The sequence below is a fragment of the Meira miltonrushii genome, assembly GCF_003144205.1.
Source record: "Meira miltonrushii strain MCA 3882 unplaced genomic scaffold FA14scaffold_2, whole genome shotgun sequence".
NCBI lineage: Eukaryota > Fungi > Basidiomycota > Exobasidiomycetes > Exobasidiales > Brachybasidiaceae > Meira > Meira miltonrushii.
Genome location: NW_020289944.1, coordinates 3864777 through 3889823, shown reverse-complemented (window position 1 = coordinate 3889823; position 25047 = coordinate 3864777). Strand labels below are relative to the sequence as shown.

At 41.1% G+C, this 25047-nt stretch overlaps 11 protein-coding genes across 11 annotated transcripts; 7 read left to right on the top strand and 4 right to left on the bottom strand.

Annotated features, from left to right (window-relative positions):
• Window positions 1–360: 360 nt before the first annotated feature.
• FA14DRAFT_184846 (uncharacterized protein) lies at window positions 361–4582 on the bottom strand (the record flags this gene model as incomplete). The annotated part of the gene is made up of 11 exons (XM_025501410.1): window positions 361–729; window positions 787–985; window positions 1380–1546; window positions 1620–1852; window positions 2302–2482; window positions 2559–2781; window positions 3058–3192; window positions 3243–3286; window positions 3351–3640; window positions 3989–4175; window positions 4250–4582. The coding sequence occupies 11 exons, from the start codon at window positions 4580–4582 to the stop codon at window positions 478–480; spliced, it is 2244 nt and encodes a 747-aa protein (XP_025356464.1). The 3' UTR covers window positions 361–477.
• Window positions 4583–5184: 602 nt separating this feature from the next.
• On the bottom strand, window positions 5185–7391 carry FA14DRAFT_155563 (uncharacterized protein; the record flags this gene model as incomplete). Its single annotated transcript, XM_025497762.1, has 6 exons — window positions 5185–5445; window positions 5510–5787; window positions 6076–6307; window positions 6375–6664; window positions 6858–7080; window positions 7167–7391. 6 exons carry the CDS (start codon window positions 7389–7391, stop codon window positions 5185–5187), a joined length of 1509 nt encoding a protein of 502 aa, XP_025356463.1.
• Window positions 7392–7703: 312 nt separating this feature from the next.
• On the top strand, window positions 7704–8349 carry FA14DRAFT_179519 (uncharacterized protein; the record flags this gene model as incomplete). Its single annotated transcript, XM_025500927.1, has 2 exons — window positions 7704–8057; window positions 8116–8349. 2 exons carry the CDS (start codon window positions 7704–7706, stop codon window positions 8347–8349), a joined length of 588 nt encoding a protein of 195 aa, XP_025356462.1.
• Window positions 8350–9442: 1093 nt separating this feature from the next.
• On the top strand, window positions 9443–10060 carry FA14DRAFT_155562 (uncharacterized protein; the record flags this gene model as incomplete). The annotated part of the gene is made up of 2 exons (XM_025497761.1): window positions 9443–9748; window positions 9812–10060. The coding sequence occupies 2 exons, from the start codon at window positions 9443–9445 to the stop codon at window positions 10058–10060; spliced, it is 555 nt and encodes a 184-aa protein (XP_025356461.1).
• A 329-nt stretch (window positions 10061–10389) lies between these two features.
• Window positions 10390–12722, top strand: FA14DRAFT_155561 (uncharacterized protein; the record flags this gene model as incomplete). The annotated part of the gene is made up of 6 exons (XM_025497760.1): window positions 10390–10827; window positions 10902–11139; window positions 11386–11875; window positions 12054–12146; window positions 12178–12400; window positions 12468–12722. 6 exons carry the CDS (start codon window positions 10390–10392, stop codon window positions 12720–12722), a joined length of 1737 nt encoding a protein of 578 aa, XP_025356460.1.
• A 2117-nt stretch (window positions 12723–14839) lies between these two features.
• On the top strand, window positions 14840–15367 carry FA14DRAFT_155559 (uncharacterized protein; the record flags this gene model as incomplete). The annotated part of the gene is made up of 1 exon (XM_025497759.1): window positions 14840–15367. The coding sequence occupies one exon, from the start codon at window positions 14840–14842 to the stop codon at window positions 15365–15367; it is 528 nt and encodes a 175-aa protein (XP_025356459.1).
• Window positions 15368–17072: 1705 nt separating this feature from the next.
• On the top strand, window positions 17073–18295 carry FA14DRAFT_161004 (NAD(P)-binding protein). The gene is made up of 2 exons (XM_025498931.1): window positions 17073–17757; window positions 17822–18295. The coding sequence occupies exons 1-2, from the start codon at window positions 17095–17097 to the stop codon at window positions 18140–18142; spliced, it is 984 nt and encodes a 327-aa protein (XP_025356458.1). The 5' UTR covers window positions 17073–17094; the 3' UTR covers window positions 18143–18295.
• Window positions 18296–18311: 16 nt separating this feature from the next.
• Window positions 18312–18827, bottom strand: FA14DRAFT_155556 (uncharacterized protein; the record flags this gene model as incomplete). The annotated part of the gene is made up of 1 exon (XM_025497758.1): window positions 18312–18827. The coding sequence occupies one exon, from the start codon at window positions 18825–18827 to the stop codon at window positions 18312–18314; it is 516 nt and encodes a 171-aa protein (XP_025356457.1).
• A 1435-nt stretch (window positions 18828–20262) lies between these two features.
• On the top strand, window positions 20263–21975 carry FA14DRAFT_161003 (Zip-domain-containing protein). Its single transcript, XM_025498930.1, has 2 exons — window positions 20263–20778; window positions 20859–21975. The coding sequence occupies exons 1-2, from the start codon at window positions 20372–20374 to the stop codon at window positions 21880–21882; spliced, it is 1431 nt and encodes a 476-aa protein (XP_025356456.1). The 5' UTR covers window positions 20263–20371; the 3' UTR covers window positions 21883–21975.
• Window positions 21976–22028: 53 nt separating this feature from the next.
• FA14DRAFT_52339 (uncharacterized protein) lies at window positions 22029–23482 on the bottom strand. Its single transcript, XM_025502468.1, has one exon. The coding sequence runs from the start codon at window positions 23285–23287 to the stop codon at window positions 22175–22177; it is 1113 nt and encodes a 370-aa protein (XP_025356455.1). The 5' UTR covers window positions 23288–23482; the 3' UTR covers window positions 22029–22174.
• Window positions 23483–23495: 13 nt separating this feature from the next.
• On the top strand, window positions 23496–24866 carry FA14DRAFT_52334 (DnaJ-domain-containing protein). The gene has a single exon (XM_025502467.1). The coding sequence runs from the start codon at window positions 23753–23755 to the stop codon at window positions 24716–24718; it is 966 nt and encodes a 321-aa protein (XP_025356454.1). The 5' UTR covers window positions 23496–23752; the 3' UTR covers window positions 24719–24866.
• Window positions 24867–25047: the final 181 nt, after the last annotated feature.

The following is a 25047-nucleotide window of genomic DNA, read 5'->3' as shown; positions in this document are numbered from 1 at the left end:
CTCTAAGCACATCGTTGTGATACTCACTTGGTAATCTATCCCAGTGATAGCCTCTCGTCCCCTTTTCGATGATTTCTTTTAGGTCACTTCATCATTGTCAACTGTGGCAGAATCATTCCTCTCGGATGAGGCTTGCCTTGAAGATTGAAGGTTCCGATCAATTCCCGGTTGAGCAATGCGTAGCGTCAAATCAATGCCGTGGGATTCGCTACTAGAAACGGCTACTGTCGACTGAAAAAGGTGAAAGAATGCAATGAGCATGTATGAGAGACAAGCACGGTTCTTCATCATAGTATCGTACAACTTGGTTATTTGGAAGTACTCTTCATTCATCCTGAAGTTAAATCCTTTTTAATTGAGGCTTTGTGTATCATTGTAAGCTGCGTGTGTACTACACAGCAAGTGTATTACGTTTTCTAAATGTTGGTATTCCGTCTGGTGGCGTACGCAAGTAGCACAGGAACATCATCATTTCTTTTATTCGGCAATTATTTGATCATTTTTGAGTATTTTTCTATGATAATAATTTCTACTGTTTTTTCGCCATCTTTCTTTTTCTTTAAATAACCGTTTCGGATCTTTTCGAATCCTTAATGATGCGTTTGATTTGTATTCTCGTAGCTTTTCATGACGAGCTTTGGATCGTTCTGGATCAGCGGCATTTCTTGCTTTGTAATTCTTCCAATTGTTTTGACTCTTAAGTTTGAAAGCTGCTACAGCTTCTGGCCCCTAAAAGTATGGAGAAGAAGTTAGATAGTTGTGTTAAGATTGATGGATTTAACATACCTTCTCTATAAGAGCCTGTTTCGCACGTTGGTTGCTTATTCTCTTTCCTAGAAGATACTTTTCACGCTTTTCCCGCGCTATGATGTCAGTAGCAGATATGCGTGTTGCTTCATTTGTGTTTATGTGACTACCCGAGTCTGCTGCTTGAGGGGTGCTGGGAAGACCTAGTCTCAAAGTTAGGTCGATCTTGCCGTTCTCACTATCAGATCCCGCAAAGATCAGATAAAAGTGAAAGAGAAATGGAAGTAAAGTCTGATACAATGAAGCGTACACCATTGCCTTCTCGCAGGATGAGTATCATTTGGGATTGAAGATGGTGTACACACTTTTTGTCAAATGGTTTTCATTGAAGTAAAGAATCCGCGTAAGACTTTGGCCCCGCAAATTCTTCACAGCTTTTGCGTTCACGGTCAATTTAGTACAGGGAGGACACATATCGCTTCGCGACGCCCAAAGGCAGTACAAATACGGTGCAGGTCTTTAAAACTCACACTTAGGACGTAGAGTCTTTTAAGGTGGATAAAACTTTTGCTGCTTCTTTTTCCGATTTTTTCTTTGCGCGAAAACGTCTATTGTACTCATTACGCTTTAACCTTTCTTTTGCTAAAGCTATTGGATCACGATGAATACGTAAAAGCCTTTCTTTCTTGTCCTTAGATCTCTTTTGTCTGTATTCAGATTCCCGTTTGGGGTCCGCAATTCTGATCTTTCGGTAGAAGAGCATTTGTTCCCTATGACTCTGTAGTTGTTTCTCATTACGCTGAAGCAATATTTGGTCAAAGAAAAGCCTCGTCAACAAAGGGTAAAGTTGGGAAAATTCCTCTTTTACTTACCAATCTCTTTCTGGGAGGTTGCTGCTCCAACACATCTGCCTTCTTCTCCTGCATGCTTTCGTCGTTTTCAGTTGAAATTTTCACGAAAGAATCATACCTTCGAGGCTTGAACCGAGCTCGTTGGGTTCTAAGATAAGTCTTCATTTTAATTATCTGATCCCCTCCATCTTTTTCAGACCCGAATTGAGGCTGTCCTGCCTTCATACTGTGTATATCGAGCTCTTCGGATTCTGCTAGTTGAGTTTTGTAGTGTTTTTTGGTTGCCATACTTTGATGAATTACAAAAGTTAATATGATGACACGGGACCAAAGCATTTTTACCATAGTATGTTGAGATGTAATGAAAGTTAGAGAATGAAGTCAAGCTTTTTGTATGTCTAGCAAAACGCTTTGCATATTGAAATGAAGGCTGTGTCTTGCTGAAAGGTGGATTTGTACAGCCTAGACGTATGGAAACACAGTTCGTGCATTGTATGATCAGCAATTCATCGCTTTGCTGACAGCGTAGCCGGCCAGCTGTAGTAGAGTAACACTAACGTAGTATGTTATCTGTTGCACGAATCATAACAGGATGGTTTCGTGTTGCATCATTTCTTGGAAGAGTCTTTAGCTTCTCTAGCAGACTTTTGAGGATTATTCAGCAGCTTCCTGTAATAAGATGCTTTTGAACTTCTCCTCTTACGTTCTTTGAATTTCGAAAGCCTTTCTGGGTCTAGCCTGAGCTTAGCTTCAGATCTTCTTCTATTCTCATCAACATTTTGACGTCGACTTTCGAGCTTTTTAGGATCAGAAGTAAGACTCTCGACATACGTCTTCCAATAGCCTTTTTGTCTTTTCCTATTTCGCTCTCTTTCTTTTGGATCCTGAGGTATGAGAGATAAAGTTGTATTTGTGATGTCTGTAAGCTTACTGCAAAAAGTCAAAGTAATAGACACATACCGTTTCCAGGGGAAATTGTTGGTTTTTCTTAAGCCTTTTTCGCTTCTTTGTAACGGACTGAGCTTTCAGCTCAACTTCTTTTGAAGCAACAGTTTCAAGAAGTTCTGGTGCTCTTCTGGAGGTTGCGGTATCTTCAACGAAGTTTTGAGCGTTACTGTTGTGTACCGATCCTGATCTTTCGTAAGAGGATAGGTTCAGCCATATATCTGGGTTGACTTCCTCGCTATCCGTGTAACAAAAAGTTACTGATTGAAAGAGAATACAAGCTAAGTAAGAAGTCACGAACAAGTAGTTATACCAAACCTTCATTTTTGGACTTATAGGTGGTTCTATGATGCGAAGGAAGGTTAGGGGACTACACAATGAACAAAATAATCAAGCAGCAAGATTCCTTCAAGACGGACTAATGCAAGATGACGCCCCACGCAAACAAGTTGTGAGTCGGACGCATCACTTTGTCACTTTACCCATCCTGCTTGAAATTTTGTGAATGTCTTACTCTTTCCTTCTTCTTATGTCTGTAAATTCTACTATTCTTTCGACCAAGTTCCCCTCAATGAAAATAATTGTTGTGGATCTTGCTTTGTTTTGAGACGATATCTCTTCCTGTACTCCTTTAGCTTTGCACGACGCTCTGCAAGAAGTTTCGGATCAGATGCAATCTTTGCTGAATATTTTGCCCACCTTGCCCTTTGCTGAGCTCTTGCAGCTTCTACCGCTTCAGGACCCTGTAATATGGTTAAAGATCAGCAGTAGTAATTCAGATCGGACCATTGGATTGTTCATACACACCTTTTCTATCAGAGCTTGTTTGTGTTTTGCTTCAGTTCGACGGTTCGACAAGCGCTTTCTTTCTCGCTTCTCCTCCTCAGTGAATTTAGCACGAACTATTCGACTTTGGCCTTTTTTTAGTTCTTGCTTGTCAGTAGGTGCCATGATCTTGGATGTTGCCGTATCATTTAGTTCCTTTTGAGGTTTTTCGGGGTAATTTCTTTCCTTTGGTGGTCTACTATGATTCACTGAATCTTGTTTGGAATACGAAGAAAGATTGAGCCAGATATCTGGATTGATTTCTTCGCTCTCTGTATGGGTATTGGCATACTCCAATAGGAATAAATAAATAAGGATAGTAAGTGCAAACACGGAAGAATCGAAATTCATCTCAAAACATGGCAAAGAAGAGAGAGAAGCTGAAAAACTCAATGTGATCGATGATAAACATTTAATGAAAAGATTCATTACGCCCCACTTGAAAAGGCTGCGCCCATGAATGCACAAACATTACTAACTCTTACAGATGATTTTACCGTAAAGAAGCTGGGCAGAAAACGGGGGATCGTTTTCTGAGTATTAGTCCGACTTTTTCAAATCGAAGGCCATTCGTTGATGTTCAACTTTTTTCCTTTGTGTATATTCGCGGTAGTAAGTACGTGACTTGATCAATGCTAACTCTTTTGCTTTTGGATCTTTTTCTTGTTCGTCTTTTCTCTTTTGGCGATGTTCTCTTTGCTTTTCCAAATGTGCAGCGTAAGCTTCAGGATTGGATTTTCTTCTCATTCGGAATACTTTACAATATCCACGTTCTTTTTTCAGGTACTGTTGAAGAACGTCTGGTTCCTGTTATTCAAGGATGAACTTATAATTTTTGAGCAACTTTAAGCAGACCTTTACATAACAATACTTATACTTACACTCTCTTTCATAGCTTTTCTAAGACGCCGTTTTCTGTCTCGATCGCGTGTTCTTCTGATTGCCTTTCTTGCTTGAATTTGAGCATTTTCATTCAATCCGTTATTCGATCCCTGTTGGTCCTGTACAAACTCATTCCCCACTTGTGTTTGATCTGTTCTGACCCTTGCAGAGCTAATAAGAGTAGGTTGACTAAGTCTTAATTGCAGATCGATGCCGTTCGAGTCTGTAGAATCACCAGCACCGTCTGTCTGAGGAATGAATGTCTGAATCAGGAAAAGAGCATAAGTGAAGCATACAGCTTTGCGCAACATGTCTGTTAAGATACTTTTCATGGTATGAGTACTAAATTAGTGTTCTCGTCAAGCAAGAGATAAGGATATGGAGCAAGAGTAATCCTAGTAAAATGCTGGGCCGGTACGAATAGTTATTTGCGTATTCTTATGTGCATTTGCGTGGATTGAAAAGCATATACGCACTCGTTTTGTAGAGATTGCGAAAAGTGTAACTTTGCGGCTTTCAACCTGTGCAGCTGTGTAAGCACTACTGAACTTTTCCCCATTCATCTTAAGCTCAATCAGAATTATACTCCTCCATTACCACGGACAAATAGTGCTAATGAAGGATTAGGAAAACACTTTAATCCCAACAGCCAATTGCTCAGGCTGCACCAGATATTGCTAAAACTCAGAGATGAAAATAAATAATGATGGAAAATACGATCATCAATGTTGCTCCAATTGCGTATGAAGAGGTCTGTTTGAATTATGAATATGCAATCAAGAAGGACAAAATGCAAAAGTGTCACGCTTAAGCCCCGCCATGAGATGTCGTCTTCTAGCCTCATGCTAATACAGCGAGACCGAGCTCTCGTCGATACCTTTCACATTTGAAGTTATATCAGAGGACAACTAAAAGGCTGACTACTTTCATCCATTCATCCCTGTTGCTGCTGTTTTTGTTGCTCTTTCTGCAATTTGACCATCTTTCTACGTGCCCGTTGGGCAACCCTTTTCTTATATAATCGTCTCTCTTGAGCTTCAGGACGGCTAGAAAGCCCTTGCCGATATCTTCGATGTTGTGCAGATATTTGATCAATATACTCTTTACGTGTTGCTGGATTGTTCATCTTTCTCGTTCTGTAAGCTCTCATGTAAGCTGCTTTGTCCTCTTTATGCCTCTTCAAAGTTTCCCCACCCTATCAAGAAAGATAAAATATTGAGATGAACGATCTCATAGACTGCCCATGCTGAAGTACTTACCGCATCCTCAATCTTTTGACGCCTTTCTCGCATCCGGATTCGATCACGCATGGTCTTATCACTTGGTTTGCCACGTCCAAATCTTGTCTCTTCTTCTGTCAGGAGCTTGATACCGTAACGCCTAGACACTGATTGAGGTGATTGCAGAGGGGTACTTTCTGTTGACTGTTGACCAGCAGTTGAAGACGGCTTAGGTGCAGCAATTGGGCTGCTAAGAGTTTGAGGTGGTCTGAGTCTCAATTCCAAATCAATTTCAGAACTGGGTGATGTACTTTCTCCTTTGTTATTGACACATACAACCATCAACGGAAAGAAAGGGAATAAAAAGCAGGCTACCGTGCATAGCATAATGACCATTCTGGTTGTAATGAAAGGCGTAACGAAGGAACAATAGAGGTCAACTTTCGAATTGAGACAAATCAGATAGCCCCGATCGACTGAGGCCATGCCTGAACAAACGTGCTACACGAAACTTTGAGTATGAAAGTAGCCAGTGTTGCGTACGAATGAGATTCATACAAATCTTTGAACTTCGATATTCTCGAGCGTTTATTGGGTCGCTTCACCGGAGTCCTCTTTATTTGTTCGCCTTCCTTTAGCTGCTTGCTCTTTCTTTGACTGTAAGTACTTTTCGTACTCATCTGGATCTTTCCGTAATACCACATAACGTTCTCTTTGCTTTTGTGCCTTCTTCGCCTTGTGTGAAGCATGCCATTCGGGATTTTGATAAATCTTATTCAAATAATTCCTAGTCCATCGGGTTTCTTTTTCACGTAAGGCTTGATAAGCCTCACCACCCTTTTAGATAGAATGATGGAAGAAATTCAGTTTATCTTCTTTTTCACCCTATGAGGCATACTCTCACCTTTGCCTTTATTCTGTCTCGACGTTGTTTCATTCTATTTCGATTATGTTCTCGTGATGCTGCACTTCTTGAATACTGTCTGCGACCTGAAACGGCCGTATCGCCTGCATCCAATACAGTAGCTTTTTGCTTTCTACTCGATTGCGATGGAGCACGAGTGTAGGATTGATCAAGTGGGATTTTTTGTAATTCAACTGGGCTTCCAGTCCTGCTTGGGTTTCTCATCTGTGAATATGTAGGCAAACCTAATCGAAGCTCCAGATCCACTTCTTCTGAATCACTGGTCTCGCCTGAGAGTGCAACCCGAAAGAGAAAAGAACACAACAACAAACGGAAAGCGCAATACATTCTTGGTGAGAGATGGTCTCCACCTTGGACAGATTAGATGAAGGTGGAGTATATGAGAATGATAAAGGTGCATGTAGACAAGAAATGGGTTATTGTGTTTCGTATTTGCCCCGACAGCAAATCAGACCTAATCACCTGGCGTTCCTTCACTGGTTTTTTGCCTCTTTGTCTCATTTCTTCTTCTCCTTCCAGCATTCTTGGATTGTATAATCTTCTCGTAAGCTACAGGGTCTTTCTTCAATCGAGCTGTGCGATTCCTTTGATAACGTGCCATATTGGCTTTGAAAACTGAATGTCTGACAGGATCCGAATAAATTTTTTTCACATATGTTTTCGACCACTCTACATTATTTTTCCGCTGTTGTTTGAGTGCTTCTCCGCCCTTGTGTTTGAAAAAAATAGGAATAAGTGATCTATGTCGGACTTTTAATCTGCAGAACTTACTTTTAATTTTACCTTCTCTCGAAACCTTTGCATAGAAAGTCGATTCTGTTCTCTCACTTTATCTCTTTTTGCTTTATCTACATCTGTTACAGTCGCTTCATTTACATCAAGCGCAGACGTCTTTCGTTTGTGTCCAGATAAACCAGTATTTTGATGGTGTTGATCTGGTATGACAGGTTGAGAAATTTGTGTCTGCGATGTAGGTACAACAGCATCATTAATCATTTTGCTTGAGTCCGTATGTGCATAGAAGGGGAATCCTAAATGAAGGTCTAAATCCAAATCATCTCCTGCAAAAGTCTCTTTATAGGGAAGAAGGAAGCAAGATAGAAAGAACACTGCACGAAGCATTCTCAAAAGCTTTTCGTATGGTGGTTCACAAGCAAAAGTCATTTTTCGGAATTGTCGAAAAGGTATGAAGCTTTCAGCTCGGGGCTTTTCCAGCATGAATGAGAAATACTTCAGAGCTAGTCTGCTTATTATTGAAAGTCTTTCTTTTGTACATCGATGAGGACAACTTGATACTTGAGAGAGGAGATGCTTGTACGTCTTTTTCATGCACTTAAACGATTAGCTAGCTTCACAGTTTTCGCCTTCTTGGTTCTTTCAGCGTACGCATACCTTTTCATGCTGCTTTTCAAGGAATGCAAGGGAGCGGGATTGAGCGATTCAGCCAACTTCAATATAGACTCCTGGCTGAATATTCCCTCTGACAGCGAATCGGAAGAGGTTAACCAACCAATCCTTACAAACTCTGCACATTCGAATGACGGAAGAGACCACCATTCACTCATTCAGCCCAAGAGCACAGATGGACACGCATCTGTCCCTCCTGATAATTCAGCATATGAACAAAGTAAAGCAGGCTTGCAATTGGATAAGAAGCGTAAGGTAAATTAGTGTAAAGAGTTTTCATGAAGATACAAAACTAACATATCCGATCCCACAGAGAGGTGAGACTCTAGAAGAGTTCAAAGAAAAGAAACGCATTTGGAACAAAATTTACAGAGAAAGGGTCCGAAAGGATCCAAAAGCTCATGCTAAATGCAAAGCAAAAAAGCGCTTAGCATCACAATCTTTATGGTCTCAGATCAAATCAGATCCTATACGACATGAAAAACACAAAAAAGATTATGCAGAATACAGAAAGAAACTGAACGCCAGAAAGAATGCCGGCCAATAGATGTTGATAGTCATTACGACTGGAATTGAGAGCTCGTCACCAATTAGATTCTATGGTAGCGAGCAATGTGTGCACAGCATTGCACAAGAAGGCTGAACGCAACTCATGTACGCAAAGTTCATGATATGGTATAAACGCCCATCTCAGTAATCAACTGCCACCTTGTTTTCCAGCTCATTCAATCGACTGGCAGAGGTAAAGTTCGATTCAACCTCAAAATGAAGTTTTACTTAATCCTAAATCTTGCCGTTCTGAGTCTTTTTGTATGCGGCAGACCAGCGGATGAAGAAATCGATCTGACTCTACGAATTGCCCCACCTGGAAGCCCGACAAGTTCATCTTTATACCCCCTCACTATTTATGATAAGGCTTCTGAGCATGATACTACTGTTTCGCTCAGTCTTACTCCTGCGAAGCCTCAGGGCAGCGGAAGGAAGCGTAAAATTACTGCATTTGAAATAAAGGTAAGATGAATGTCGAATTGTTTAGATGCCAGCATGAGAGGCTAAGTCTACATGCCTTTTGCATTACAGGATCCAGTTCAGATAAAGAGGAGAAGAAAGCAAATTTCGGATAGTACGAACCGCTACATAGCCAGGTTAAAAAGCGATCCTGAAACACATGAACAATTTCGCGAAAGGCGTAAAGTAATAAATGCAAAATATAGGCAGAATCAGAAGTCCAATGAAGAATATCGCAAAGGACGTAAAGTAGCAAATGCGAAGTACAAGCAGACTAAAAAGCTTAAGATACAGCCAAATCAGCAATGAAAAAGTTCTCTAGATAGCTTCAAAGAGAACATAAAAAGTAAGTTAATTCGATGAGGAGCAGGTGTACAGTCATCGAGGTGACACATTTTTGAACTGCAGTCAGCATCTTTACATGCAAAATTCACGCCTAAAAGCAATGCTAAAGTATTCCAGTCAAACGTATGCAGCCTACTCGAATAGGCTCTTTTCTTCCAAGATTACGATCGTGTAATTGGCTCTTCCCGGGGCTCTCGTCACTCAATGCAAACAGTGAAAAAAGAAAATCTTATACTCTGTGTACTCTGTCTACCACTGCGACTTACACCCTCAAAAGTATGTTCGCAATGTCTTTTCAAATTGCACGGTACATTGTCTTCTTTTCCATCATCCTAAGCTCGCTTGCCCAGCCTCAACCTGTGAACGAAAAGGAAAGGATAGACTTGGAGCTCAGGCTGGGACCGCCCGTCACGAAGCTCAGAGAGCAACATACTATCGAAAGTGCCCAACAAGCAACTCACTCGCCTCAAGAAGATCAAACCAATAACAATCTAGACGCTAATTCTAGTCTTAATATCATAAATAGATCTGGTGCTCAAGGAGTAGCTCAAGCAAATAAGCCAAAAGTAGGAAGACCACGACTTGAAGTCCAGGTGAGTCTAATCTAAGCTGTTTAACATAGTTTCTCCTGCCTAAATGCGTATCATCCATCGTAGGACGAAGCAACAGATCGTAGACGGGAGCAATATCGTACAGGTGTTCAGCGACATGTGCAAAAGCTGAAATTGGATCCCAAAGCGTATGCAGAATATCTTAAGGCTAAGAGACAAGCCAATGCAAAAAATCGTGAAAAGGTACTCAAAAATCCGACCAAACTTGCTCATTTGAGAGAAAGGGAAAAGCGAAACAGGCTGGCAAGAAAGCTTAACAAATCAAATGCGGGAAAAAAGACTAACAACAGCTGATATAGGACTTTGTATGAGCCAGATTGCCTCTTCCTCTTATGTTACTTAATATGAGCTTCATTTATCTTTCTTGCTTGTTTCGTTTTCCGGGGCTGATTTTGGTCTTGAAAGGCGCAATTTTTTGTAAAAAGAGGCTCTGTTTGATCGTAAAGCCTCCTTTCACTATATGATGCACCGCCTCAGGCTGGCTAAAGCTTACCTTGAAACGCAAACAGTATTATATTACTTGCGTATTAGACAGGCTTGTTCTCTTTCTACGCAATATGACTGCCCCGGCCTCCTTTGGATTCTGAAATCCAATCTTGAATACATGTCATCATCAAGCCAACATGAGAGCCTTCAATGCCTTTAGAAAAAGAGCAACTGAATTCAGACTTATGACAATTATAGGAATATCTTTTTCGTTTATATGTAATTCTTCATTCACCTATTCAACAAGTAACTCCTCAAGTGAGAATGAATTCAACGTAGATTCTTTTTTAGACTTACTCGCATATAGCGATACTGAAGCTGAACAGAGACCACCTCAACTGCAACCTGACCAGCATGGCAATCACAACAAAGCAGATGCTAAGCATAATATTATGATGAATAAGCACACTACAAACAAAATGACAGGAAGCAAGATACGAACAAAAGTTGCTGAAGACGGCTTGAGTAGATGGCAAAGATACCGTCTAGAGCACAAAGATAGGAAAGGTCCAGCAATAATTGGTGAAGATGGTTTGAACAGATGGCAACGATACCGTCTTAAACGAAAGAGTAGAGTAAGTACAACAAAAAGAATATGTGTTCTCTACATTAACGCCACCTGTCGCTTGCGCTTCTTTTGCTTCCTTAGGGGCTTGATGAAAAAGAGAAACATAGAGAAAGGGATATAAAGTATAGAAAAAGTGTTCAAGAAAAAATGATGCAGGATTCAAGTTTTGCTCAAGAATATAAAAAACAACGAAGTAAAAGGAACAAAAGCAATTACGAAAGAACTAAAAATGATCCACAAAGGCATGCTAGACGAAAAAAGCAATCCCGTTTAGCAGCAGCAAGATATCGCGCGAAAAAAAAGGAACAAAAAGAGGCAAGTAAGCCCCCTCAATCGCTATAGGGTTGTGTATTGCATGTGGTCAAAATGAGGCACTATTCCTCCGTATAATGTTGCAACGGAATCCTTGTGTAACATATCTACCATGCAGCACTGCATAGTGTATTGATCTTGTGGCGTTCCGAACTGTTTCGAAATTTCTCATATTTCTTGCCTCCGTCCTTTCGAAATCTTAAGATGATCCTACTGGGATCAATACAGATTTTGCATTCTTTATATCTTGCAGCTAAGAACTTTGTGAGAACGACAATGATAGCAGCCGTTTATACAGCCTTCTACGTCCCGGTGTTGCGATTTTGCTTCGTATACCTGTGCTTTTTGGCAAGCGTGATAAAAAGTACCTCCTCTGACCAATCCGACTTCAACGTAGATTCCTTACTCAATCTATCACCCTCTGACGACTCAGTCACGAATGAAAGCAACCGTGCAATCACCCGCATGGATTGTGTCCACGTCCCACAAGAATCCTTGCCTGGAAAGAAGGCGGCTCAAATATCAACCAAGTGTATCGTTAGCCAGACAGAAAACAAAGTACCACACAAACGAAAGAGAAAAAATCCACCGATCACAGAAGAATCCCGAATGAAGCGTCGTGAAAGAAGGAAGCGATATGAGGAAAGATTACAAAACAGACCTGAAGCTTTAGCCATGCAGAAAAAGCGAAAGCGTGATAATAATATCAAACATTATCAAAAAATCAAGAGTGATCCCAAGGAGTATGAACAGCTTAGAATTAGGATGAATAAGAATACACAAGCTTGGCGTGCAAGACAAAAAGATCAAGATAAATAATATCCACGCTTATCCGCCATATGCAATTTCATAGCCATAACGCCAATGCTATGAATCTTCACGGGGCATAAGAGTAGTGCTGTGGTTTCATTTGCATTGCAGAGAAGAAAACAAATCGCATGCCTCGTACCTTTTCTCAAAACCCATCATCCATCTCAAAATCCCCAAGAAGGATGCCAAGTTCCCCTCGGAGATGTGTGTTTTTGATTTTGCTCTTTGTTTGTAGCACGACCTTTCCCGCCAATAGAGCAACTGAGAATGAAGGCATAGATCTGCGGCTTACTCTGGCCACTCCCAGTCAGAATGCATCAAATCAGTTGAGTGTACAGCCAACTAATGCTCAGCAAGAAGAACAGCTAAATGCAGATAAACACATCGAAGGAGATCAGCCCCAGAATGTTGAACCTAGGCGTCTGCAGAGGAAAAAACGAACAAAAGCAGAAATGGCGGTAGGTATAGCAACTTATTCCAAAAATGATTCTGCATGCTGACTGGCGTCTTTCATCTTTATCGCAGTGCTTAGATAGAGCAGAGTTGAGGAAAAAACAGTATCGTGCAGCAAATGAACGTTTTATGGAAAGAGTAAAGAACGACCCAAAACTTCTTGCTTACTTCAACAGTCGAAAAAGGCGCAATGCTGCCAATCGATTAGAGATGATTAAAAAAGATCCTCAAAAGTCAGCTGCCCTTAGAGCAAAGTATAAAAGTGTCTATGATAAGCGCAAGAAGAGAAAACTTATGAAGGAGAAGTCACAAGAAGGAGATGCATAGACTTAATACTAGAAATCTGCGACCCAGTCCCGCATCCCTGCAAGTTATTTATAAGATAATGGACCGATCGTATATGGATCAAAAAAAGGCTGTGTTAGTTTATCTCATGATACTATCTTCGAGTACTGCATGAGCATTACATCATCTTATTTCTCTTCAGACTCACGTAAGTAAGATAAGTTTGCAGCCGCAATTGCGGTGCTCTAGCGAATCTTGCTGAATTCACAATGTTTATGAACACAAAAAAATAAGTGACCAAAGTCTGATCTCAGAACGAATTTGTATTGCTCTTTGTAATCATCTTCTGCTCTACCGTCTCTTCCAGAAATGGTCTTTTGTCTTCCGTTGATCACGGTACACTTACTCTTTTATCTCCTTCTCAAATCTATTTCACATTCTCGTGCCACAGTTGTAGAGCCTGCTCTGGATTTAGAGTTAAAGTTGGCACCTCCAGGGACGTCAAATGTATATCAAGAAGCGACACAAGCTAGCAATATCCCTGTAGACCTTTCTACCCAGAGGTCAGAGCGTCAAGACGCCTTGATTAACAATGTCAAAGCTTCTCAAGAGGACAAGTCACTGAAAAGAAGGCGCGGAAGGCCAACAATAGACATGTCGGTAAGTATCAAGTAATATAAACTGTATTGTTGTATTGTGGCGGAGCTCGTGTTTGAGGTACTGATCGTATGCTACCACAAAAGCAAGAAGAAAGGATAAAGAGAAGGAGAATGCAATATCGCATAGCAAACCACAAAGCCAAAGTAAAGTTACACAGTGATCCTGAACGTTTACAAGAATTCCTCCAACGAAGAAAGACGATGGGAAAAGAAAGTCGAAAGAAACAACTTGAAGATCCTGAACGAAAAGCTCACATTATACTAATGAGGAAAGTATATAGAAGAAGGCATTATGAAAAGAAGAAGCTCGAGAAAGTGAACGGAAATCCGAAGATGCAAAGATAAATGAGTCCTTACTTTGAATACTGAGTAGATCTCAGAAAGCCCTTGCGGCTGACTAGTTTTTTTAATAATGACAGCATTCTCCTTCCTTTAATAAATGTCGTATCAGACCAAGTAAGAGTTGATGTGGCCGTAATGACGCTTTTCATTTCATGGGGCGTTATTTGTTCATGAATGCAAAGAACTTATTTACCAGCGTTCAGCTTCAAATTGTGTGAAAATTGCTCCTGATGACCATCTACTGCACAATCTTCTTGATGAAAAGATGATCTTTCTTCCTTCGTTGATTATGATAGATTTCCTTTTATCTTTCCTCCTCAGAGCTTCATCACTTTCTCATGCCGCAGGGATAGAGCCTCCTCTAGACTTAGAGCTGAAATTAGCACCTCCTGGAGTACCAAGTGTATATCAAGAAGAATCTGGACAAGATACCAATATACCTATAGTAGACACATCCGCTCAGATTTTACAGCTTCAGGACGTCTCGCACGGCAGGATCGAAGCTTCTCAAAAGAGCAAGTCCCTGAAAAGGAAGCGCGGAAGGCCTAAAAGCGATATGACTGTGAGTTTGAACTTAAATAGATAGATCTATGGTATGTAAGGCACTGATCGGTACAATAACTACAGGAAGAGGAAAGAAAAGAAAGAAGGAGGAAACAATTTCGTGAAGTAAAAAGCAGAGCTAGAGAAAAGTTACTAAGTGATCCTAAAGCTCTACAGGAGTTCCGCAAACAAAGAGCAATAAGGGAGAGAGAAAATCGAAAAAAGCAACTTGCGGACCCTGAACGAAGAGCGCACATTATCAAAATGCGAAAAGTACATAAGAAAACATATCATGACAAGAAAAAGCTCAAGGAGTGGGACGCAAAGTTGGACATATAATATTGAATAAGGTACAATTCTTATATTCTGATGGACCCAAGGAAGCCCTTACGGCTAATTGAATGAATAAGTATACTATCTTCTCTTCGTTTTCTCTTCATTGATGGTGTGTTAAGTGGATGAGACCAAGTGAGAGTCGATGTGGCTGTAATGACGCTTTCGTTTATTTCACGGGGCGTGCTTTTTCTATGTTGACTGGAAAGTGTTGAGAAAAATCTCTCGCAGTTTAATTATCTCCTCCTCTTACCATTCATCTGTAGTACCATTTCTACGAGAATGGCCTTCCTTCGATCGCGTCTGGTGATCTTTATCCGCCTCTATTTTCTTTTAGGAAGTTCATATCTTCGAGCTACAAATGAAGACAAGAAGCTTGATTTAGAGCTAAGATTAGCACCTCCAGGGATGAATCTATCAAGCGAAGAACCTACACAGATAAATGATGAAGTTCTTTCCGGTTCTAAGCAGGCTTTACCGCGGTCTCAAAAGGAATTAGTGCATCAATCTAGTAAACGTAAGCGTGGAAGGCCCGAATTGAACTTAACGGAAGAACAAAAAGCAGAACGAAAGAGGAAGATAACTAAAATCTACAATCAGAAATATGACGAAAATTTGAAAAAAGACCCAAAACGTTACGGAAAGTTTTTAAAGCGAAGAAGAGAACGTACAGCATGCCTGCGAAAGAAACAACTTCAAGATCCGAAAAGAAAGGCAGAGATTATTGAAATGAGAAAAAAACACAAAAGAACTTATCATGCAAAGAGGAAGCTCAAGAAATTGAATGCACATTTGGACACGCAAGAATGAGTAACGACTTTTATAGTCTCATAGATCTCGCAATCCCTTGCTATTAGTTCTTTAAATGACTCCAGCTTTTCTTCTTTTGATGGTGTATTGTGAAACTTTGTATCAGATGAATGTGTTGTTGTAAGACTTAATGTGGCTGCAATGACGCTTTATGTGTTTTACGGGGCGTACTTTTCTTACGTTTACAGGAAACTGACGAGAAAAATCACTCCCAAACTAGGATTTCTTTCTTTTATTGTTCATCTAGAGTGTCGTCTCAACCGCCATGGTATACCTTCGATCTTATCTCTCGATTTTCTTCCCCCTCCTATTCCTTTTAGGAACTAGTACATATCTTCGAGCTACAAATGAAGACAGCAATCTTGATTTAGAGCTAAGGCTAGCACCTCCGGTGGCGAATGAAAAACCAACTCCTAATGCTGATAATACCATTATCAGCTCTGTCCAAGTTTTGCAGCCGGGGAAAGAATCTCAAGATCAATATAGAGCATCTCAAAATAATCGCAGATCAAAACGTAAGCGTGAAAGACCGGTAGTAGACTTAACAGAGGAAGAGAGAATAGAACGAAAAAAGAAGCGCAATAAAACCAAAAATCAAAGATACGAAGCAAACGTAAAAAAAGATCCCGAACGTTATCGGAAAATGCTACAGAAAAAGAATGAAAATCTGGTAAAAAATAGAAAAAAGAAATTTGAAGATCCTAAAACAAAGGCAGAATATCTTGAAAGGAGAAAAGAATATAATAAAGCTTATAGCGCAAAGAGGAAGCTCAAAAGGTTGAATGCGAAAGCAAGATTGCAAGAATGAAGCTGTACTTATTTCATTGCTTTGCGTTACGTATCATAGGTCACAGCCTATTGTTATTGCGGGGCTGAGTTTGTTTTCAGCAAAGTTTGTGTTATATTTATTCTAAGTATCCTAAAGTTTCAGCAGATTTCGTCCATTCATCTTTAAGAAAGACGACGCCAACATAGCATCAGCCTGTTCAAGTATGAGAAAGTATTTAGTTATTCTGCTTCTTTTAAACGCTGCTTCTTATGGTCAACCTGCTCACGATAATGATGAGCTAGATTTGGATCTGAAACTTGCACCTCCAGGCCAATCACATGCGGTGCGATTTAACAAAGTGAACCAGCAAAGCACGTCACTTAACATTATTTCACCCTCAGAACAAAATCAACATGTTGTTCCGTCAAAGACCATGACTGGCACAAAGGATAAAAACATCAACAGCCCAGCAAGGAAGATTCATGTCAGATTAAGAAGGACGAAAGCTGAAATGATGGTAAGTCGAGGATAATGAATATGTATAGTACAAATTGCAAAAGCTGAATAAACGCCTACAGCTTGTTGACAGAGCTGCTGAAAGACGTAAACAAACACGAGAAGCTGGAAGAAGACATACACAAAAAAGAAAAGGAAACCCTGAATTGGAGGAAGATTATCGCAAACGTAAACAGGGATATAATCGTAATTATCAGAACAAAGTGATGCACAGTGCTTATAAAGTACGACAAGAACGACAAAGTACCGAACGAGCAGAGAAAGTACAGAAGCAAAGGTTGATGATGGATCAAAGTAACTTATGAGGCTGCACTCTCATTAAGGCGTATTTCCTCACTGTACGCGTATAATCTAGTAAGCGTGCGTGTTTCTTTTATGCATGCAATACTCCACACGATGACATAAATTCATTCTTCTCTTGCTCACCATCAACTCAATAATCATGTGGTATTCTTCAACTCAAAAATCAAATGAGTCGGTACCTGAACTGAGTTCATCCAGAGCGGTTGTATCTGGGGGTTCGCAAGGGATAGGAGCTGGTATCGCATTGCGATTCGCATTAGCGGGTGCATCCGTTTGGGTGGTCGGAAGATCGGAAGAACGTGGTGCAGAAGTGGTGAAGAAATTACAACAAGCTGCATTAGAAGGTGCAAGACGAAGATCAATAAATACAAAAGAGGCTGAAGAAATATCCAAAACTGGTGGAACGACAAATAAAGATTTCACATTCTTCAAAGCGGATCTAAGTGATGTTCAAGAGATCAATCGTGTTGCAGCAGAAATTGCAAAAAGAGCTGGAAAGGGAGGTGTAGACTGGCTGTTTGAAAGTCAGGGTGGTCCTCCTACAGGAAATTCACCAGATACACCAGCAGGAATTGATTCAGCTTTTGCCGTTCAATGTCTCTCGAGGTATGGGTTGGCAAAAGGTCTTTTGACATCGGGTACGATCAAGCAAGGTGTATGCTTTATTGCGGTTCCAGGTCAAGGCGGCAAAAAGCCAATTGAGTTGGACGATATCGAATTGAAGAGCAAAAGGAGCAAGTGGGGTCTGAACATACCAAGAAGCGGAGCAAGAGATTCGGCTGTTCTTGATGCAGTCACCCTAGTAAGTAACGTATGGCGAAAAGAGAAAGAGAGTATCCCACTGACCATCAATAAATTCTCTCTAGTCATTTGCCCAACAGTATCCCAATCTCACATTCAGCCACATCTTCCCTGGTCTAATAGGAACCAATGCAGCTGCAAATCAAGGTTTCCCTTTCCCCATCCCTCAAGCATATAAAGCAGCAGGCCTCTTTTTACCTTCCGCTGAACAGTTTGCTGAACTTCCTTTCTATCTACATGCAAATCCTGAGGGTAAACGTTATTTACGTAGCGGAGAGGCAAACTTGTTCTGGCCATGGCTATCGAGAATGTCCATCTCTCCCAATGTGGAGGATCAAGCGCATCGATCTGCCATCATTGCCAGGCTTGATAAGTATGGATTTTAAATTGTATTTAAAGTGAACTCTAAGCAGAAAATATACTAATCTATTGACAAAAGGACAGGTTATTGTTCAATTGACGTTATCTCTCATGTAGATGAAAGATGAAAGGGTGAAATTTTTACAAAAACTGTGAGATACATTATACAGCTCAAGGGATCAAATGAGCTATCTTTCATTCTTGCAAGTTTGATTTCTCGTTCAACTTTTTAAGCTTCTTCCTTGCAATGTATGCTCTTTTATTTCTTCTTCTTCTTTCGCGAATTTCTGCACTTCTTTTAGGATCTTGCATTTGTATTTTAATGGCTTTTGCTTGGTGTTCCCTTTTCCTTTTCAAGTGTTTTTCACGAAGTTCGGGATTTTGATTTACACTTTCCCTGTATTTTCGATTTTTGACTTGAATTCGTTTCTTCTTTCGTTCTGTCCTCTCTTCTTCTGTTAAGTCTAATCTTGGTCGTCCCCCTTTACGTTTCATTCCACGATCCAGCGTTTGAAAATGACCTTGTAGCTGTTTCAGAGATTGATCAGCTATCTGTGTTGCTTCTTTACTCGATTTATCCGTTCTAGGAGGTGCTAATCTTAGCTCTAAATCGAGACTGTTATCTTCGTTTGTAGCACAAAGAAGTGGCCTAATTCCTAAGAGGAGGTAGAGGGGAAAGCAAAGAATGAGTTGCGGTTGAACGAAGAACATCTTCGAAAAGATGGTATTCGAAGTGAACAAGAAGAGAAGGAAAACTCTCTATGGCTTGGATTAAGTCATGGTAATCAGTTGTCAACAGACATAAACAAAGTACGCCCCGTGAAACGCACTCAAATCCGCCATTATATCTATATCAAGTGTTATTTGGCGATATTCTTCTGATGCTCAACTAACTTTATCCCTTGTGTAGATGAAAGGATGTAAGTACGGTTGCGTACACTAAATCGCAGAAATTGCTAAAAACAAAGTCAGCCCCAGGAGGACAAAAATTGTGAGATATCTTACACAAAAAAAGGATCAACAAAGCCAAACTTCATTCTTGCAAGTTTGATTTTTCATTTAACTTTTTTTAAGTTTCTGTTTAGCACGATAATTTCTTTTACGTGTTCTTCTCATTTCACGGATCTCTTCCCTCTTTTTAGGATCTTGCATATTCACTTTCATCCTTTTTGCCTCATTTTCATACCTTTTTTTACGATAATTTTCAAGACGTTGGGAATCTTTTCTCAAATTTGCTTGATAAGTTTTATTATTGGCGCTAAGTTGCTTCTTCCTTCGTTCTATCCTCTCTTCTTTGGTAAGATTTAACCTTGGTCTTCCTATCTTACGTTTCATACCATGATCAAGCGTTCTGGATTGATCTTGTCTTGGAGGAGCCTGTGAGGAGTTAACAAGAGATGGCGTAGCTACCTGTGTTGCTTGTTTACTGGATTCATTAGTTCCTGGAAGTGCTAATCTTAGCTCTAAATCGAGATTGCTGTCTTCATTCGTAGCCCGAAGAAGTGGACTAAATCCTAGAAGGAGATATAGAGACAAGCATATAATGGCGAGCGATCGAAGGAAGATCATACTTCTTAGAGATGGTTATGTAGTTGGGGAGAGAGAAGGAAAGTGTTCTTGAGTTTGAGTAAATCTGATGAGATATTTGCAGCAGTATTAAGCAGAGGGAGCCCCGTGAAACACATTCAGAGCCGCATTTATATCCACTTCGAGCCTTGGCTGGGTATACTTATTGTTATGAAATCTGATGTAAGACAGCAGCACGATACACCACATTCATACTGAAAAAGAGATTGTGGTCAGACGCTTTACCTAACGAAGCGTCCTGACTCTTTACTTCCTGAGCTTTAGTGTCTATGTGTATACTGATTGCTTGTGTCGGCTCTTCTTGATATGCTGTTAGTTGTCTGGAAGAGGTGTTAGATAAGCTCTAAGTCAAGAGCAGGCTTTACATTGACGATATTATTACGCCACATGGTTGTGTGTGAACGAAGAGGTTGATTGATTGACATATCTGAACACCCTTGACGTAATCACTGAGCCGCAACCGGTAAGGTTCTCTTCCCTTAGCGCCGCGTTAAAGTGCCAAGCGTGCCCGCGAGAATTCTTCCGCAAATGCATGTGTGAACATGTACACCCCCTTACCCCCTTCCATCACAATCATCATCAATAGGCAAGCTATATTAGATACATCAACATCCATGACAGATCAATAAGGACCGCTTTCAGATCATCTCAATTTCGACTCGCCAGACATGGTCACTTCTCCGCTTGTCGTATTGGCATTACAATGTGCGGGAATGTTGACAGGCACGTTTATTTGTGGAATAATTCCATTATACCTTTCACTTTCCAAAACCAAGCTGCGCATGTTAGAAGTGATTGGTGCTGGACTATTGGTTGGTGCCAGTATGACTGTCGTTTTACCAGAAGGCGTTCAAGCTCTGTATTCTGCTGGGGAAGGACATCATTCGCATGAACATGGTATCATGGCACAATCGACATCTCACCTCTCACAGATACCGTCTACACTCGCATCCGGTCAAGCACAATCATCATGGGCATGGAGCAAATTGTCAAAACGAACAACACGGGAACGGGATTTTGATCCAGAGAATACTGTTGGCATAGCATTATTGGCTGGTTTTCTAGTGATGTTTCTGTGAGTGCTTAACATTCATGCTCCTTTGATGCAGTCTTCTTACACATCTCTCTCTCTCTCTCTGACTTTCCTTCCTACAGAATCGATCAAATCGCATCACCTGGAGCACACGTTCATGCAGGGCCAAGCGGACCGGATCGAGAAGCACATAGCCACTGGCATGGACCTTCGCATCGACCAGAAGCTCTTCGATTGACTAGGGCATCATCTTTGATGATCTCAAAAGACGATCCTTCACAAAGCTTGAATTCTTCATCAGGTAGGCATTTCCGAGTCGATCCTTCTAGCACGGAAAGTAGCCCGGAACAAATGCCCGCTGATCATGATTACGTTCCTCATTCTCAAGCTCATCTTCTTGATGATTCCCATCATACAGGAACTTCAACAACTTCACGCGATGATTCAAGACCAGCAAATAGACCTAGAAAATCTTCGGATGCACAGAATAGAGGAACAAGTGCAAATGGTGGTCATTCGGATTCATCGCATAGCCGATCAATTCGACAAGCATTTGCATCGATTGCAGGTCTGATCATTCATGCTGCAGCGGATGGAATCGCAATGGGCGCAAGCGCTGGCAGTGATGATGATAGTTTGAAATTGGTTGTTCTGCTGGCGATAATGATTCACAAAGCTCCAGCAGCTTTTGGATTATGTACACTGTTGATGGGACAACGATTACACAAAAGTCAAATTCGTAAAGCGATTGCAATTTTCAGTCTATCAACTCCGGTTGGCGCAATTTTCACCTATCTATTCCTTTCTCTTGTTCTTAAATCAAGTCCTGATTCCAACTCCAACGGAATCGGGTCAGAGCATATTGGCGGTGCACTTACATTTAGTGCTGGAACGTTTATGTTTGTTGCCATGCATGCTGTACAGGAATTAACATCAGCCGCCGCTGATATCGATCTGGATGCAAGCACGCATCATCACCATCATGGTCATGCTCATCATTACGAAGGCGTTTCAACATCCCCGCATGGAGCTCCAGCTGAGGCTCTCCCTCGTCAAATCTTGGGTAGGACAGGAAGGCTTTCCTGCTTTTTATTAGGCACAATCTTACCTAAAATCCTGCAAGGCTTGGTCGGACATCATCATTAAAGCTGTGCATAATCTGCTGCATCATTCATCATTATCGTGTTTTGTACTGTATTATATCATTTTTTTTTCGCTATCAAACGAAGATCAGCCAGTAAAAGAGAGTGTTGAGGTTATGTCACATGCGTCCTTGAAAGCCAAAATGCGTGAAATTGCACTTGACAGGGTATCGGAATATCAAGAAAAAGACAAAATTTTGGGGGATAGCAGTCAAAAGGGAACGGGGTAGGTATAAAAAATTGAGGAAGCTTACAATTCCTCCAACGGGGCAATTACGAGTAGTCAAAGAAACAGATCAACTTTCTTCCTCGGCATTGTTATTGTTACCCAAACTTGCCTTTCCGCGAATCTTTTTCCATAGACTACGTCTGCGAACTTTGCCATTTTCTCTTGCACGTTGTAAACGATCACGAGCATCTTCTTTTCCTTGTTTACGATCAGAAGGTACGTCAACGATATCACTCGGTGTAAGGTCTCCTGCGGTATTTTGAGCACTTGTTGCGCTCGTGCTTGCATTACGTTGAGTATCCAAAGATGCATCACCTGCACGTTTTGTTTCATCATGAGAAGCTGGATCGACAAAAGTTTGTCCTTCAGAACTAGGTGCAGCAGCATGAGATGAAGTATTGATGGTTGTAGAATCGATTGATGATTGACCTTCAGCTTCAGCCGATTCGCTTGGTTGAGCTGATTGAGATAAAGCGCCATAGTCCTTCTTCTTGTTTGCTTGCGCTGTTAATTCTTGAACGGATGTGGTTCCTTGAATTGCTGGAGCAGCGGCATTCCTTTGCGCAGGAGCGGCAGCGGTAGGATTGACGAGCGAACGATTTGTGCCCATAAACAGAACAAACAAGATCCACTCCAATGCACTGACGAGCAATTGTTCAGCAGCCAAAGAGCTTGAATTGAGTTGACTGATGATGCCGTATACGCTTGTGTCTACATTTGAATGACGAGTGTAATGATGAGTTTGGAAGAGTAAATTCAAGATTGACAAATTCACCAACATTGAGATTATACAAATTGCTGAATAACCAATCGCTTGACCGGAGAAGTCGACCGAAGTATCACCAGATCGAACACGGGAAACACCTGCAGTGATCGATCGCCAAACGGTAAAGATTGCACTGCATCTTGCCAAACAAACAGCCAAGATGATGAACAGCAAACCTCTACGAGGAGTTGTAGATTGTGAGAGTGATGCAGCAGCATTTAATACTTTTGCTGAAGCACTCTTTCCTCGAATTCGATCCAAAAAGCTTACATCCGCGCCTACAGTTGACAAAACGGATTGAATTGCGGAAGGTGTTTGATCGAAAGGTAAGACGCCTAGATGAATGGCAGCAGTGATTGTTGTGATTACGTCCAAAAGAGCCGTAACGGGCATGAATTGTGATGGGAAACCCATTTTGAATTAAAGAAGAGAGAGAGATGGATGACAGTTTGAAATCAAAAGTGATAAGCCGCTTATTTTAAAAAGCAATGTCGATCTTTAAAAATCAAACTTTTTTTTATTTCCTCTGGCTTTATACCTGCATGCCCAATGTCATAAGCTGATCCGATTTAAATCGCGTCTTAATACCACGCGTGAGATTACGCTAAGGGAAAAAGAAAGACGCACAGCCGGAATTGAACTGCATCCAAATTAAGGGCGTACAAATAAGGCGGACCGCGTTGCGTGCGTTGCCGCGCTTATCTTTCACAGTTGACAACAACTTTTACACAGGCCTGTGTCACTCTTGAGCATAAATTTCGGACTTTGGCCCGTGCGATAATAAGCAATGAATTGATGATCACAGCATGTTGACCTCATACCATACCCACACGCTCAAGACCACCATTCAATCCTTCCAAACAACAACAACGACGAAAGATGGCATCTACAACAATTACAGAATCACTTTATGTCATCTTAGGCGTGAATGAAGATGCAAGTACACAAGAGATAAAACAAGCATACAAGAAAGCCGCATTACGAACACATCCCGATAGAGCATTACCGGAGAAAAAACAAGAAGCTGAAACGAATTTTAAACGAGTGGCAGAAGCATATGAAATCTTATCAAAACCAGAAAGTAGACATCGATACGATATGTTCGGTACGCCAGGATCGCCTCCTCCACCTCGATCAAGCGGCAGAGCAAGACCTTATAACACTACAAACGACAATCCATCAAATACATACTTTGGCACTTCTCCCGATTCGAAACCGTTCACATTCCAATGGGAATCATCACACGATTCAGCCAGAAGAGCACAAGCACAAAGAGGTGCCGGTTTCCGTACTGCTTGGGGAGGTAGTGCTTGGGGAGCGGATCCGTTTGAATTATTCAATCAAATGTTTGAACAAGAACTTCGTAATTCTCGTCCTTCAAGAGAATTTTTTAACAATCACAATCATCCTTTTCAACAAGATCCCTTCTTTTCCACTCATAGACCAATGATGCCAGATCTTTTTGCCGGTTTTGGACCTCCTGGACCTTCCATGCACGATGAAATGGATACTGGTTTTCCCGCCACTAGAACTAGACCGTTTGGAGGATTTGGCATGTCTAATGTGAGCTCTATGATGGGCTCAATGTCATCTGGCACGCATAGCTCGGGTGGCGGTGGAGGACATTTCGTTAGCGAAAGTCGTGAAACACGTACTGTCAATGGACGTACGGAGACGATTATTCGAAAAACTGACGGTCAAGGCAATGAAACGGTGGAGAGAATCACACCTGAAGGCAGAAGATCCACGCTCAATGGTGTTGATCTGCCGATGCTTTCACAAGGTAATTCAACCAATGCAGGAATGCTTCCTCAACAGGGTTTTCCTAATTGGCGAGGTTTTTGAAGTCGTCTAATTTCGGATCTAATCTTATATTTTCTTGGTATAGCAACGTCATCTAATCATTATATTTCTCAAATGTACACCACTCAATTTCATCATGTATTTTAATTTCTCCATTCCTCGACGAATATTAATGTGATCTTGTCCCCTGTATTCGTCTGTAGTAGAAAGTGACGCCCAAATCATACAACACCCAGCAATTGGCTGTGGTTACCTTTGTGTTGGTCATAAGCGGTACCGAATCGGATTAGGTAAACTGTCCAACGGCTCTTTACGCGTGAGAATCTTTAACGCGTTTAAAGAGCATGCAGGTAAGATTGTTTAATGAGGGT